This window comes from Mycteria americana, chromosome Z (genome assembly GCF_035582795.1).
Source record: "Mycteria americana isolate JAX WOST 10 ecotype Jacksonville Zoo and Gardens chromosome Z, USCA_MyAme_1.0, whole genome shotgun sequence".
Lineage (NCBI taxonomy): Eukaryota > Metazoa > Chordata > Aves > Ciconiiformes > Ciconiidae > Mycteria > Mycteria americana.
In genome coordinates, this window is record NC_134396.1 from 70193302 (window position 1) to 70210212 (window position 16911).

The window sequence follows — 16911 nt, forward strand, 5'->3', positions numbered from 1 at the left end:
GTATGCCTGCCTTACAGGACATAGAGATTGTATGGCTAGAGAGTACATAAGAAATTTTTATAGCCTCTTCCTTTTCTCCCTCAATTTCTTGCTCTTCTATTAAGAACTCTGGGGAGTCGTCAGTATAGGCTGATCAAAAAGCTCTGCCTCCCACTGTGTCTACTGTCTTTTAACATTAATCTCTGTCTTTTACAGCTTTATGTCCGTTTCCCAAATGGAGTTGGCCTCTTGCTTTCTTGTTTGCAAAACAGGGGCCTCTTTTTTCTGTGCATAACAGAAGAAAAAAAAAAAAAAAGATTTTCTTTCCGATTGTTGTTAAGGGAACTGGGAAGTGCTTTGCAGTGAATGAAGAGAGTGTATGCAGTCTGGGACTTCAGTCCCACTATCTGGTATTGTAATAATTTTGCTTTGGATGTGCAGTAGTCTCTGAGTTATGCTGTCAAGGAATAAAGGTAAAGGGGAGGATTTCTGCATGTACCCCAGTAGCCCAGGGATTAGTGTGACTGAATTGTACTGCTTACTTTGAAGATTCTCTTTCTTTATACTCAGGACACAATCTTACACTAATACCTGATTAGCACCTGCACTAAACAATTACCAATTGCCCAAAGAAGATTGCGAGACTTGCCTCATATTTCTTAGTTATTTAAGAAAGTGATTTTTGATTGCAGAGAACTCCCACAACTTAAAGAGGAGCAAGGGTGTGCAGTAATAGGAAGGTCTGCAAGGACAGAATCAGTGTGGGCTTGTAGGGCAGTGCAGAATTTAATGGTGTGGTGACGGACAGGTGTTGAGTGCTGCAGAATTAATCCATTTAAATAGCTGGCTCTGAGGAAAAATCACACACCAATTGTTTGAGTCCAGCTTGTCAAGCTTGATCTAAAACCAAGCAGGAGCTTTTAAATGGGGCTGAATCAGACACGTGATGTGTTTCCTTAACACTATCATGAATGAGCTTCTGCAGAATAAGGACCTATGCATATATCATTGAGCTTTTTCATGTGCAGATCATTGGCTAATCCAGAAAAATCTAGTCCAGAAGAAAGGTATATCTTGACTGTGCCACAGGCTCTACTGTGACCTAAGGGCAGTCATTTTATTTCCTCTGCTTTTGTTCCCTCTCTGTAAAATAGTGATAAGAGCATTTTCTTATCTTGCAATGGAGTAGTGATGATAAATATTAAGGATTATGACATGGTTAAATACTGTGGTAATGGAGGCCATTAAGCACCTTAGACACTTCTATTCATTGGCTGTTTTTCTAAACTGAATTATTGAGCATTTTAAATTTTTCCCAAGTAAACTCAGGGAAATTAGTTGATAAGGATTAATAAATAAACCCTGGAAAATGTCAGTGTTAAACTGCATTGTGTTTTCTGAATTATGTAACTGGATGTTTTGTATCTTTATCTTAAGTCAACCTACCTGTTCTTCTTCACTGCTTCCTTCAATGACTGTGAACCTGAAAATAGGGAGAAAACGCAAGGTTTTTACCAGCTACAAAATGACTGTGGCTACAAAAATCAGGGATTTGTGCGTTTGTCATTTTAGGTCCTAGCTTTAGAAATCGAAAAAGATTAGATGATTGAAGTTGATTAAGGCATCTGTGACCAGTAAATCAAAACACATGTTGAGGAATTTTTATGGTACCCCTTGAGGCTAATTAAACACATGTTTGTGCTTAGATAGAAAAGAAAAATTTAATGAACAATGCATTGGGCAGAGTGCTACCACAATAGGCAGTTCTACGTGGAGTCTGCAAAGATGCATCACATAGCAGGTTCCTTATATCCACTCGCACCAGCACCCATCCCGTGAGCAGCTGCACGGGGCGCCTCAGCCAGGCCGTGGGTCCATCCCCCAGCCCAGCTCTGCTGCCCAAAGGTGGCCCCTGAGCACTCCCATTGCAGGATGGCCACAAGACAACGCTGCGGCTGTTTCTTTTCTCATCACCAAGGGAAACTTCACTCCCTTGCAGGGTGTAGTTCTGTCTCTGGCATCCCTGCTTCCAGCCAGTTCAGCCCCTTCTGCAGCTGGACCTTCTTGCCCTCCGTGCCAGATCATTCCCCAGTCACAAATTACCACTGCTGAGCAGTTACAATTAGAATTTCCCCTTCGCAAACAAAGAAAAAAACCTCACTCATGCCACAATAAATACATATGAAATAGTCACCAAGTGGAAGGGAGAGGGGAGAGGGGAGAGGAAAAAGGGAAGGGAAGGGAAGGGAAGGGAAGGGAAGGGAAGGGAAGGGAAGGGAAGGGAAGGGAAGGGAAGGGAAGGGAAGGGAAGGGAAGGGAAGGGAAGGGAAGGGAAGGGAAGGGAATAGGAGGAGGAGAGGAAACAGAAAGGAAGTTCTTCATGTTTCTGTTTGCCTTTTGCTGAGAAGCTGCTTAGAGCAGTGAATACTCAACATGAGGCACAGGAACATGCCACACAAATGTGGTCAGGTCTTTACTGACTGTGTGAGCAGCAAAAATATTGCTCCCATTCATGGTAATAGTTTCACTGTCCTTTCTGTACCCTGTCATCATGGGACTGCGGTAGGGTCTGTTGAGCTAGAAGTCTAATTTCTGATGTCTGGTGTTGCTGTTTCCCTGAGATGGTGGGCATCACCTATAGGATCTGATGTTTTCACGATTCAAATCTCTTTTTGCAGATAATAGGTTTTTTCTTTCTCAGAAGAACAAAACACAGAAACTGAAGTGTGACCAGGACTGGGTTTATTACTGAGGTATCTGTGGTGTTGTAGGTCGGCATTGACATAAGTCAGACTAGAGCTGTATTTTATATGCAGGAGGTGTTTTCATGCAACACTGAGGCAGCATTTGGCACTGGGAACATCAAAGTTAGTTGTGCAACCACTGGCTAGAGAGCACATTTGGTATAATTAAATTTAGTCCTGTATCAAAAAACCACATTTTTTGAAAAGTGATTTTTCCATATGACACCCAAAGAAGGATATAAGTTCAGTACCTGCTTTCTCCCTTTCCCAGTAACAGGGGAAAAAACAGCTGTCTCTATTGTATCACCTCCTGTTCTCTCCCCTGTGTATGCTGGCTGGGGCTGGCAACCTAAAGCATGTCTGGGGGTATGTTTGGGATAGGAAGGGTGGGCCAGATTGCTTCTGACAGCCCCAGGCATATGAGGTGCTGGAACTGAGCTTAAATACCTCTATATCCAGGCATCCTGTAATGTCTAATGTGTTTATCTGGGCATGTCAGGTAGAGCAGTGATAGCATCATTGCCTTCCTCTAATGTTAATTTATAAAACTGGGTTGCCTAAGGTAGATTAGGAAATCTATAGCTGCTCAAGGAGTTAAATTCAGGTCTTCTAAGTCCTCAATTATAGGACTGTGTTTGTTTATAGGGAGTCCCACTGACTCATCCAGGATGCTGCAGAGGTCTCTGGGAAATACACAAATAACAGCATCTTGCTTTACACTTGTTAAAAGAAAAATCCTTTGGGGCAGGTATGGGGTCTTGAAAATGTCAGGATAAACAATTGAATGTTGAAAAAAGTAAGTACTTTTTCAGCTACACACTTAAGAAATTGAATACTCTAGCAGTTCCATCTAAAGCTATTCTTCTATGATCCAGATAAAATTACATGAGAGAATACAATCGTTCATGCACCTTTAGAGGTAGATATTGCATAGGAAAAAATACACAGACTAAATCTTTCGAGTTTCCAGCCAGTTCCAGCTGTCTCCATTGGACTCCGCAGGACATAGGAGAAGTGTGAGCGGGAAGGAGTGGCAGAGAGCAACGGCCTGGTACTGACCACCCATGGTGAGGTTATCTGCAATTCATTGTGGGGCAGTAGATTTCAAGGTTGTGGATCTTAAAGTTACTGAATCGTCTGAAGGAAGCCAAAATCTTCGGAAGACAAATGCTTGATTAGCATTTTATGTTGATGTATTACATTCATGCTGTAAATCAGGGTGGAAGAGAGAGAAAATATGCATCTTTTGGGGAAATAATTATGTAGATTCCTACTTGCTTGAGCTTCTAAAAAGGGACTATGTGCTTTGTCCTTATAAATTTCACTTGGTACCATAATTCTGTAATCAGCGGAAGTTGATGTTTGAATCCATAGAGCTAATTGGTTCAGCTAAAAACATTAAACAATCCAGGCTGTATTTTCCAGGGGTGGAATTAGTCTGTGGTCTTTAGAATCTGGCTACAAAATGATATTGCTCATTTTGAAGGTAAAAAAAGGGGGAAGGTGCAGAATCTCTCAACTTTGGCTTTACTTTGTCCTGCGTAAGTCTTATCTTACAGGTTGCTCAGGGCGGCTGTGGGGTCTCCATCCTGGGAGATACTCAACATCTGCCTAGACATGGTCCTGGGCAGTGGGTTCAAGGTGGCCCTGCTTGCGCAGGGACAAGGGGGGGTGGACCAGGTGACCTCCAGAGGTCACTTCCAACCTCAAACACTCTGTGATTCAGTGATCTTCTACTTTCATCAGTGATTTCTCTGATTTAATGTTTTTTTCTGATTTTAGTCCACCACCCTCTCAAATACACTGTGACTTTAATGGCTTGTGTGTCAGAGCGTATGTGCAAGGTTAGGCCAGAGGAATGCATGGACAGCTTGTAAGTGTATCTTTGAGACAAAGTTGCCAAATTTTTGTTTAAAGGTCTATTCTTACAATAATCTCACAGCAACACAGTTTTGATGCAGAAATCTTGGAGGCAAAATACTGAAAACAAGCCAGTTTGGAGTTTGTTAATTCACTTTCTTTATTATTATTATTTTGATGGTGTGGCAAGATCACTTGTATACATGACAACTCTTGTAATAGTGGCAGGAAGCACTAATCTCTTATAAAGAAGATTCTGAATCAGATCCTGTAATTGTCATAATTTCCAAATCAATATTGCTGTTTTTTAAGTGATGAGGGTTGTGACGTGAGATTTCCTTTGCGATCTGGCAGAAAGGGAACAAGAATGATGAATTAGTATATCCACCTAATTTCATGAGGTGACGTTAGTGACCACCTTTGTGAGGTTGTTTTGAGGTGTGTTGTTGAAGCAGCATGGGAAGCTGACACAGACACTGACAATAGCTCATGCGCAATAACTGTGGATATACACAAAAAAAGTTGATAGCTGAGGTTTTCCAGCCAGCCTATTTAGCCAGCAATAAACTGTCAAAAAAGAGACAAGAAAGGCTCCTTGCAGTTTATATGTGTAAAGATGAAGATCCAGACTCAAGCCAGAGTCTTTTTCAAAAGCATCTGTGATGGAGTGGGGAAGCCAGGCAGTGCAACCAGTTGTTCGGGAAGTCAGGATTTCTGAGTATACTTTTAAAGCTTTACTCATAAGCAGCAGCTCCAAGGAAAGGTGAGTGGCAGGAGGCAGATTTGCCTCTGGATGAGTCTTCATCTGGGACACAGAGAGGATTAGCACAGGGTGCACATTCACCAGCATAGGTGTGCAGCTGCAGCGGGGAAGCATTTTGGCTTTAGCTTCCTTTATCCGTTGTAATAATCCTGTCCAGCTCCCTACCACTGTGCACAGGTTTTAGCTTGTCACTGTTGGCTCCTGCAGCGCTGCCCTGCTAGCTTGTCCTGCTAGCTTTCATTGATTGTTGCTGCCATTGACACTCACATGCCCTTTGATAAAGTAGCTGTCAAAGCTCCCGTCCTACAAGCCGCGTTACGGACCCACTCCTATCTGAGACGTTCATTAGCGTCGTTTGCCAAAAGGTTTATGTAACAGATGTTGCAAAGCGGACGCACAGAAACACACACACTCACACACCAGTATTACGAGGGCTGTCAGGGTGACGATAAAGGGAGGATGGTCTGCAGGACTGGAGTAGCTTGAAGGCATCGCTGCATCTGTTAAAAAAGCAACTAACATCTCTGTGTGACCATGCTGTATTTTCAGCTTGTCATCATGGCTGGAACTGTTCTGCTCGCCTACTACTTCGAGTGCACCGATACTTTTCAGGTGCATATCCAAGGTTTCTTCTGTCAGGATGGCAATTTGATGAAACCATACCCTGGAACAGAAGATGAGAGCTTCATTTCACCTCTTGTGCTCTACTGTGTGCTGGCTTCAACTCCGACAGCTATTGTAAGTATAAGAAATTATATGAATTCTCCACAACTGCTCCATAAATAATAGCAATAGTCCTGTAAAATCTTTGTCCCCTCTCCTCTCTTTTCAGCTGTAATTGATTTACACTTAGCCGGGTCTCTGTTCTGCCTTAGCCTAATATGATCTTCATCAGTTATCTCCAGAAGTAATTATTCTGAGGTAATCACAATGCAAGACTGAGGGGTAGGCTTGTTAAGCCTTTTACAATAGCTTGCTCAGTTCAGTGATTAGTTGTGAATTGCCTGGGCTCCAGAGAGGCTCTAATGCAAAGGTGATGTGTTACTGGAAATAAGAAAACAGGATAAAGATGAAGTAAAACCTGGGTCAGACATGCAGTATATCCAGGAATTATTTGCTGCTATATTAAAAGGACTGTTGAAGGGCTTTAAAAGGCTTAGATGAGCAGATAGATTCTCAATACAAAGAAAAGTATGAATGCTATTTCCTTTTGATTTATAATCTCTTTATTTTTGGCAGTCACATCCACTTAACTTTTTTTTACCTGATTTTCTTTACTATCCAACCAATAAGCTGCAATGTAGCTGTTCTCAACAGATGAAAATATTCAATTAGCTGAGTACATACAATTCCAAACAGATTATTGCAGTCACTGGTTAGCAAAACTTTGGCCCTTCTCCATTTTCTGTGCAGAAAGTTGCAAATTTCACAAATAGCCAGCTTTGCTGCATTTGTAATTACATTGATAAATTCCTATCAGACTGTGTCCTTATGTACTTTGTTGTTTTATGTCTTTCTGTTTCTTTATCTGTAGTATTTCTTTCTTATATTAACTTTGCTTTGCATCCCTTTAAAAAGTTGATTAAAGCTGTGCATGATGTATTTACTTGTGAGAGGTGAATGCTGCACTGTAGTCCATTTTAAGTTTTGGTCTGCAGTAATTTTAATGCATGGAACACTGTAACACAGAACATGATACGAAATGTGAAACGTATCTGCAGAAGAGGCTATAGTTTTTGGTACAGGACACCTTCTGAAAATGAGTAGGGGTTTTGAATTGGATTACATCATGGGTTTATGAAAATCCTCTGCAGTAACTATTATTTTCTGTATTGAAACTCAGTTGAATGTTAAGACTTTCATTTTACTTCATGCTGCAGTGATAGATGATTTGCAAATGAAAAAATACATACATTTCTCCAACTTTCCCTCACAAAAACATAGTGCCAGCGATTAGAGAAGTAACTTTCACAGGCAATGTTTGTAAGGGGAGATTGAGTGTCACTACCATTCCTTGATGCCGGAACAGTGAAGTTAGTGGGAGATTTGTCACTTGATTTGGTGATATGGCATTGGGTGGGCAAGTGGTAGTAAGAATGTTGCTCTTTATTTGGATCTTCTGTTTAAAATCTTGCTCTGGCAAAGTTTGCTACAAACCTTCCAAGTTTTGCTCCACTGGATCAGCATTTTCTTTCTTTTCAGCGGCCCAAGAAGTTTTTCCTAGTTACTCTTATTTATGGAAAGCTGAATTGGAGTCTTCTTCAGGAGATGAACAATGCTGGTTTTGCAGTTTCCATAGCCCATGTTAAACACAAGAATGAAAGACTGTAGTGAATGCCAAATAAAGTTTTTGGGTGGAGAAACGTTCAGCTTAGTGCTGTGTGGAGCTGGCCTGACTATCTCGTACAATGCAAGCTGTGTAGAGACACTAGCCTGGCTTCAGAAGTACAGTAATCATCCTAGATGATTTGATCCAGTGCTGGATAGAAGCTAGTAAGCTCTGCTTCTTGGGTTATGCTATGCCATTACACTGGCTATGCTGCTTCATCTAGAGAAGACATGGGCAGGGATAGCACAGGGCTCTTTGCACCATGCTTCATTGTGATCTCTACATACAACCTCAAGGAGACAACAGATCAAATTTTCCTGGGAAAACATTTTTCTTTCTGTTTTTAATGTAGTATGTATTAATACATTATTTAATACATTATTTGCATTATTTGTATTGTTGTATTGTATTATTAATACATTATTTAATGTATTAGTATTGGGCTAATCTTCAACTAGGGTATGTGTCAGAGGAATATTTTTCTGTCCTCCTGACTGGTGCTCAGCGCAGTGTTTTTATATGAGTAATTTCACTTTATTTCTCATTCCCATCTTTTTCTGAGAGACTTTCCTCTCCTTGCAGGCTAATTTCAGACTTCTGCTTCAGCTAGTAGCTGACTCTGCAGACTGAGTTTTGGCAATGCTCATTAATAGAAAGCCAGTAAATGAGACAGAAAGTGAGATCAGAGCCTCCCTAAACTCTGCCCTTGCATTGCACTGCTGGTCAGACCACTCAGAGTGTGAGCATCCTCAGCTGTCATCTGGTACCTGAATGGGTGCTACCTGCCATTCAGACTGTCACAGTCTGGGAAGAGATGTTTGATCCAGTGGAATCTCCCAGGGATTTCAGCGAAAGGAGCAAGCGCAGCCATTTCTATTTATACTGTGATAATTGTACTCTCTCAAAAAAAAAAAAAAAAAAGCCAACACAAAACCAAAAAAAACCCCCGCAAACAAAAGAATCCACACAGCTGTGCTTCATGGGAGGGAGCTTTGCGTGCATTGACCGTGGGTTAAGTTGTATCTTCACTCTCTACACTTCGCTCTCAGGAATAATCACTGACATCCTGCAGCTCCACTGTGAAGAAATTACTTAAGTCAAAGGTAACACTGGTCCCTCCTTACAATTACTTTTTTCTCCTCTGCAAGGCACTTGGTGCTTCACTTTCTGACAACAAATTGGTTGGTTTGGCTAAGAGGATTTACAGTAGCAAATCTGATCTGTCTGTTGCCTGTATATTGCCACTGTCCTGACACCTCATGGCATGAGAGTGGTGATTATTGTTAGAAGGGGTGGAACCCAGCAGCAACAAGGGAGCAGTCATGGTACTAGTTAATAGTGATTCTGGAGCTATGGAAAATAGTCTAGGAGTCAGTACAAGCTCCCTCATCTGAGACACAAGCAGTGTTTAAGTGCAGTCCTGTGTGCACAGGTCTGGAGAGGACTCAAAGCCCTGATTTCAGCATAGCTGTGAGGTGTTATAATGCTTGCAAGCCAAAGGGAACATCTTTGTAAATTTAATGGAATATCTTTGTGTCTCAGTCATTTGGCTATGACAGTGGCCACAGGGAAAATGAATGCATGTATTTTATTTCTTCCCTGACAACACTTCTCAGAAGTGCTGTTGTGGGTTGGTAGCACTGTATATGCATTTCCCTGCACTTTTAGTGGCAAAATAAATGAGATTGGCCTGGTTTTCTGCGGTTTTATTTGTTGTTCTCGAAACACATGATGCCAATGACTCTGTTTAACCATTCTTTTCTGCTACACTGGGTAGTTCATCATCATAAATCAGAATTACAAAAGTCTTTTAATGCTCCTACTGGTAACCTCTTAGTCTCTGATAATGAGAGTTTCTTGCAAGGGGAGATGCCTGAATCTCATGATGACATTGTTAAATAAATTAAAATCATGTATGCCTGACTCTGTTCTGTGAAATGCATTTTTCTCCCAAACATTCCACTGAGGATAGGTCAAAGGCTTTCATCTGCCTTACTCATTTTTAATTTTCTGAGTGTGGTGGTATTAGCACCTTTGCAGCAAAGTAGTAGGATATGGTGAATTTAGTAGTAAATTGCACATACATAAGGAAAAAATTGTTTTTCTTTGTAAAGAAAAAACTGGCCATCTTATTTCAGATTTAGTGATTTATTGCCTAAAACATACATCTTCAGACTCAAGTAGTAAATTTTGCTGTCAGCACTGGTAGAAAAGGGGGATTCCTGGAATCCTGTCTGTTTTGGATTGAACTTGTAGTTATCTGTAGGTTCTGGTGCCACAAAGATATGTATGGTTTCGTCTTCATCTCATGCCAGTTGTTTCTAATACCTTTTTTGTTTTTCTCAGAGACTTTCCCCTTCTTGCAGGCTGATTTCAGTTGTACTGACATTGTTGGTGGCTGGTGATTGAACAACTGCTAAATTTACAGTGTTCCTGTTGTCGTGCTGAGATGGGTATAGGAATGCTTTCAGCCTGTCTCACGGTAAAGTAGAAGTTATGGTTATCATTTTAATTTTTGCAGACGGTAAAGTACCATCCTTGACAGTCACGGCAAGCACTTGGGTACTGTACCTACCAGCCAGTCTCTGGGGACCAGGGAAGGGGAGTGAGAAGGAGGCTATTTGTCTCTGTGGCCTTGCAAGAATAGCACAGAACTTCGGTCTTTGCCTCCGCTGCATTTCAAAGGATCAAAAGTTTACAACTTTCCAAAAACTGCTTTTATCTTCGGCTTCGGGTGGCCTAAACATGTCTGCACATTTGGATAGCTGACCTCTGCATTACAGAGCTTTAGACAGACAGCCCCTCATTTTGGTGGTTATAGGTACTTCAGAAAGGGTGAAATTAGCCAGAGAATAATTGTATTTTTTTTCAGAGTTGGAGGTCTAGAATGCAAACCTTTTTACTGGAGGTAAATCGTAGGTATTTTACTCAGCTGGTTTTCCAGTGATAGGGAATGTAAAAATTAAGAGCAGCTTGAAAGTTTAAGCAGCGGAGCTTAAATTTAAAAGTGACCTGTCCCACAGCAGCGTATTATGCAGAGCCTGGGAGAAAGTGTAATATTTCAATGCTCTGTCAATTCCAAAATACTGGGGTGGTGTGTAAGAAATAATAATTCTTTTAATTTTTGCCAGTATGACAACTTTAAGAAAACAATGCTTAAAGTGGAAAAATTTTCAAGCCATTTCCTTAAAAATATTCTGGGATGACTCCACCACATTCATTAGTGTCCCTCAAGACTAGCTTTCCCCGTTACGAGGTTACTGCAATTCAGACAATTCCCCAGCTGGTGCTAAACAATCCTTCCAGAGCTCAGAGCTGCTGCCTGCACTGCTCCATCCATTGTGATTTGTCTGCCCACCCAAGAGAAGCAGAGAGGCTTAGGAACAGAGCCAGCTCACTGAAATGAATACTGAACAGCAGCAGAAAGCTTCAAGGGCACCATTCTTTTTTTCCTAAAAGTAGAATAGAAAGTGCCACTACTGTTTTCACGCAATCTTCAGTTTCTTTCCTTCCATTTCCAGGGAGGAAGTGGCAGCCTACATAGAGTTAACTGGCCAGTGCTATTAATTTGTGCAAAGGAGTATTTGTTTTCAGAAGATGTTGGAATCAGTCAAACCAAACCGGTCTGATTATTAATTAGAAGATTAATTACAGTGTTGATCAAATTTACCTGAAGTGGGAGGAAACCGTTCAAACTTCTCTCCACAATTTGCACTTACCTCCCAAGCTTCAGAAACATCATTCTTTTAGATGGTTTTCCTATTCTCTGTGCCACCTTGCTTCCTTGGCTTTGGCTTAGTACAGCCATGTTATTACAGTGATTTATTTCTAGAAGGGAAGCCAGGGAATTTCTGCCTGTGTTGGCCGATTCCCCCGTGGCTGCTCAGCAGCAGATGCTGGGAAAACCAAGAGAGCTAATGCAGCTCAGAGCTCTGTTACAATAGCTTCTTCCCAGCTTTTTCAGGCAGAAATCCCAAGGCTCTACTGGTGACGGTGCTGCCAGAAAGGACAAACTCTGCGCCACACTCTCCCACCCACCATGCTTCACCCCTGTGCCGGCATGGCAAGCTGGGCGGCAGCAGGGAGGAGAGGTCGGTGTCAATGCCTGGAGCGTCCCTTACTCCTTGCTAAGGAAGGATACGTCCCTTTTCCAAGGAGATGTACCACACATGGCGCTTGCGTGGTCCTGGCTGTCAGGGCTGGCCTCTGTTTCAGCTTGGTCGTGGAGCAGGGGGATCTCCACTCAAGGGCATTTGGCTACACCGTCCTTTTGTCGGGAAACAGAGCTGGGGTTGCTCACAGGGCGAGGCTGGAGGAAGAGCCCCGCTGCTTGTCGGGGGTCCTCTGCGAGTGGTGGCTTGTCTCCCTCTCTTTGAGGCTTGCCAAGGACCTAGCTTGTGAAGTGGTAAATGACAAGCTGGGATACGTAAGAGTGAGGCAAAGGTGTGCCCCTGACTCTATGTAAATGTTTATATTCTGGTATTTACACACCGTTCTGGAAAATAAATACACCTTGTTTGTTCGGTGTAGCACTTTCAGGCGCTTCTGCTGCCAGTGTCCCCAGGACTTCCTAATGGTCCCAGTCACATGCCAGTTTCTCAGGAAGAATGCAGAGCTGTGGGAAATTTCTTCTCTTGATTAGAACTTCAGTATAATTATATCAGGCAGTTTTACCACAGTAAATTGGTTTTTTGAGCACAATGATAAGGCAGTTGTGGTTTTTGGGCAGGCTAGAATCCAAATTGTGGGTTTTGGCCCTTTTGACTTGGAATAAAAGAAACCAATTTTCTTTTCTGGAAAAGGACTTTTAACTGTTCTTTGCTGGTTTTTTTCACTGAACAACAACAACAACAACAAGAAAAAGAGATAATAAGTAATTGAATGTAGATTAAGGTTTTGCCCTCAGAAGATTATGGGTGAGCTGGCTCTGCAATGTTCAGCTGAAGACATTGCTTCATTTCCTCTTACAGTTATGCAAAATACAGCATTGATTCCTGTGGGCTAGAGAAGATCTGTCTGGATAGTGATGGCAAAGATGGGAGAGTGTCTGAGAAAACTCTCAGCTGATCCCTAGTCCTCATGAACAGCCATGGTACTGGTGTTTTAGGGGAAAGCTTCTGCCCTCCCAGGCAGGCTTGGGTCAGGGTCCCGGCAGCAGATCACAGCAGAAATACAGTGTCCTGGAGAGGGTGCCAAGGCCTGTGACCGCTTGCCTCCTAAGGTCTCTTTTCTCAAGATGAATGTTGCTTAGTGTTTGCCGCCTGGGTTTGACTGTGGAGTCTCAGCTGTGCAGTGTCAGTGTTTGGCACTGTAGGTAGCAGGTAGGATGGCAGATCAATAACCCTCAGGGCCTAAGGCTAACTGCGAGGGAGATTTAAGGAATTCAGGAACTAACAACACTACATGAAAGTCAATATGAGCCATGTTCTTAGTGGGGACTGTAGAGAAGATGGAGACAGACTGTTCAAAGCACAAGAGGCAACCCTGCAATGGACACAAGCTGCAAGAAAAGAAACCGATTAAAATATTAGGAAAAATCTTTTTACAATGACAGTAGTCAAACACTGCAACAATGCCCCCCTCGAGGCCGTGGCATCTCTGTTCCTGAGGACGTTCGTAACACGACTGCTCAAGGCTGTGGTCTGTGCTGGCCCTGCTTTGAGCAGGGGTTGGACTGGAGGCCTCTGGGGCCCCTTGCCAGCTGAATCGCTGTGTGGTTCTGTGCCGCTGCATTCTGTAGAGCTAGCGAAAATTTTCTGCTATTTAACTGATGACAGATGAACGGAGCCATGAGCTCCCGTGTAGAGCCTGAAGAGGCAGCTGTGCTAATGCAGTCCTCAGATAACACCGTGATGCAAAAGGGGAGAATTGCTTTTGGTACTCCACCAATGCAAGCCAGTGCTGATGAAACACCTGCTGGAGCACTTTGCAAAGGTCACCTTTTGGTGGACAGGCCTGCTTTTCCCAGGGAGAGTTGTGTGGAGTGATTTTGAAACTGGCTGATTGGAGTTGAGCCCCATAACCCCCATCTGCTTATATTCTCTGTTTTTAAGAGCTCTGCACATAGCTTGTCGCACAGCCAGTGCCTTCCTTGTATGTGCTCCTCTCCTTGGCTGCTATTTGGATGCTGCAGACTTGATCAATTTAGGTCTTCCTATTTGTGACATTAAAAATGCAGCCACACACATTCTTATAGAGGGTTCAGGAAACATCATACAGCTTGCTGAAACCTGCCCAGAATGGAGAGTGATGATGTCCCGAGACCCAGGTTCAGTTTTCTTTGCTGCCAGAGATTTTTGTGTGTAGTAGGATGTTTCTGGATGCAGTTTCTATGTATAAAGTGGTGTTAACAAGGATGGACTGTATCACAAGGATGCTGTTAGAGTAAACAAGTAGAAAGATTTAAAAACTGCCAGAAATCCGAATAACATAAACCTTATGCATAGAAAAGACAGAAAGCAGTACTTCACATAATTCTTCCTAATATGGCATCTCCGTCTTCTTGCTGAGATCAGACATGCCATCAGCTGTACTTTTTCAAGGGAAGCAGCAGAAGGGTGTTGTTTCACAGGGAGAGTTCAGGCAGTCCCAGGCTGTGGGCACAACTGTGCTTCCTGCATCTCTTCTGTGCACCCTGGCTGACGCTGCTCCTTCTTTATCTGTGTGGAATTGCAGCTGAAATGAAAACTGTCTGTGGCAACTTTCACACAACCCCAGCGTTCGCTGGAAGTGTGAGAAACAAATAGAAAAATAGTGTTTTCCCATTTGTCACCCCTAAGTGAGTGAGTGAGTGAATGAGGGGTAGGAGGGCTGCTGAGATGCAGCTTCTGCCAGCAACAATGTGGGATTGCACGGAGGCCGTCAGGTCAGACCCCGTCGGAGACGAGGGGCGAGCAGATTGACTAAGTTGCAGTGAATTCGTAGTGAGTTTTCAAAGGGAGGCAGGGAAAATGGATGGCCGGGCCCAAAGAGTGGTGGTGAATGGAGTTAAATCCAGCTGGTGACCAGTCACAAGTGGTGTTACCAGGGCTCAGTATTGGGGCCAGTTCTGTTTAATATCTTTATCAATGATCTGGATGAGGGGATCAAGTGCACCCTCAGTCAGTTTGCAGATGACACCAAGGTGTGCAGGAGTGTTGATCTGCTTGAGGGTAGGCAGGCTCTGCAGAGGGACCTGGACAGGCTGGATCGATGGGCCGAGGTCAATTGTATGAGGTTTAACAAGGCCAAGTGCCAGGTCCTGCACTTGGGCCACAGCAACCCCATGCAACGCTACAGGCTTGGGGAAGAGTGGCTGGAAAACTGCCCAGCAGAGAAGGACCTGGGGGTGTTGGTTGACAGCCAGCTGAATATGAGCCAGCAGTGTGCCCAGGTGGCCAAGAAAGCCAACAGCATCCTGGCTTGTATCAGAAACAGTGTGGCCAGCAGGACTAGGGAAGTGATCGTGCCCCTGTACTCGGCACTGGTGAGGCCGCACCTCGAATGCTGTGTTCAGTTTTGGGCCCCCCACTCCAAGAGAGACATTGAGGGGCTGGAGCGTGTCCAGAGAAGGGCAACGAAGCTGGTGAAGGGTCTGGAGCACAAGTCTGATGAGGAGCGGCTGAGGGAGCTGGGGTTGTTTAGCCTGGAGAAAAGGAGGCTCAGGGGAGACCTTATCGCTCTCTACAGCTACCTGAAAGGAGGTTGTAGAGAGGTGGGGGTCGGTCTCTTCTCCCAGGTAACAAGTGATAGGACAAGAGAAAATGGCCTCAAGTTGCACCGGGGGTGGTTTAGACCGGATATTAGGAAAAATTTCTTCACGGAAAGGGTTGTCAAGCATTGGACCAGGCTGCCCAGGGAAGTGGTGGAGTCCCCATCCCTGGAGGTATTTAAAAGACGTGTAGATGTGGTGCTTAGGAACATGGTTAGTGGGACTTGGCAGTGCTAGGTTAATGGTTGGGGATTTGATGATCTCAAAGCTCTTTTCCAACCTAAACAATTCTATGATTCTAAAAAAGGAGGCAAGACTGGGGCAGTGTGACTGGTGAGGAGCCAGTTTGTGCATAGGAGGACCCAGACTGGGGCACTCTGCATGCACAGGAGTCTGGAGAAACATGACTAAGGGGGAGGATTTTGGCTGCTAGCATGGCGGGAGTGAAGCAGGGGTGCAGTACTCAGCTTTGCTAGAGGATTTGACTTGAGGTGCAAGGCTAATGTCCTGAATGAAAGAAACTAGTAAAAGGAACAAAAGTCTTAAGGGTGGACCCATCCTTGGCTGTCAGCGTCATCAGTAATTACTTTTCTAAATTGAATATAACTCTTCAAGGCTGCCACCCACCCTCAGCCCACTGCACAGTTCCTGCAGGATTGCTGCTCCAGGATGCCACTCTTCTGCAACCTTGTCTTGGTTGTAACCCAGATTCATTCCTGGACAGTTTATCTTAATTTATCCTTACAGAAACAGCTCTTCTTGCGGTTTACCCCAATCCATTTTTAGAATGCACTTGTGCAAAGAACCATTTGGCAAGGAGACTGTGAGCTTATCAGAAAGTGTTAAAGGAAAAAAATTAAAATATAAATATTCCATATCCCTTTAAAAGCAAGTGACATTGTTTTGTTGATTAAATTGATAATTAAATTAACAAACTGCTGGCAATCTGTACAGGAGTGCAGGGAGAATTAGGTGCTCATGTTGTGCTGAGAACTTGAAAGGGGAAGGTGTGATATTTCACTGTCTGAAAATGTCAGTTCACAAGCTGAAGAACTATCATTTCCAAAGCTATCATGGACAAAAGGCAGTTGAAGAGGAAAATGGGACAGATCATTTTATCTGTCTCTTTGCTTAGGAGGAGCCAGGAAATAAGTAAAGCATGTGCAGCCGAGGTTTTTGAGAGCTGAATGTTGAGGAGCGAGTATTTGGTGACACTGCCAGTAATGGGAAGGCAGGACAAACTGAAGTTTTCTCAATGGACAGGTTGAAATCAGCAGAGGAAAAATGACTGCTGGGTAGGTATTTCTAATTCATACTGGGGCATTGGGGAATCATCGTAGTATTTTTACCTAATAGTAATATGAAAAGAAACGTGAGCAAGAGCGTCCAAGCAACGTAACCTCAGTGTACTTGAGCTGCTATTGCATTCAGGAAATCAAGAACAAAATCACATCCAGTGGCACTACCTTTGCTTCCCTATTGCCTGCATCACCCCAGACTGCAGATCACCTGTGCCTTCAGTCCTCAACCTCCAGTGCCATTTTCT

At 43.4% G+C, this 16911-nt stretch overlaps 1 protein-coding gene across 4 annotated transcripts in view; it reads left to right on the top strand.

Annotated features, from left to right (window-relative positions):
• PLPPR1 (phospholipid phosphatase related 1) overlaps positions 1 to 16911 on the top strand; it is a 135038-nt gene that overhangs the window by 93795 nt on the left and 24332 nt on the right. For all 4 annotated transcript variants that reach the window (XM_075527084.1, XM_075527082.1, XM_075527081.1 and 1 more), the window contains one exon: positions 5896 to 6084. In XM_075527084.1, the coding sequence (XP_075383199.1) occupies positions 5905 to 6084 (180 nt within the window). In that variant the 5' untranslated portion in view covers positions 5896 to 5904. The remainder of the gene's footprint in view (positions 1 to 5895; positions 6085 to 16911) is intronic.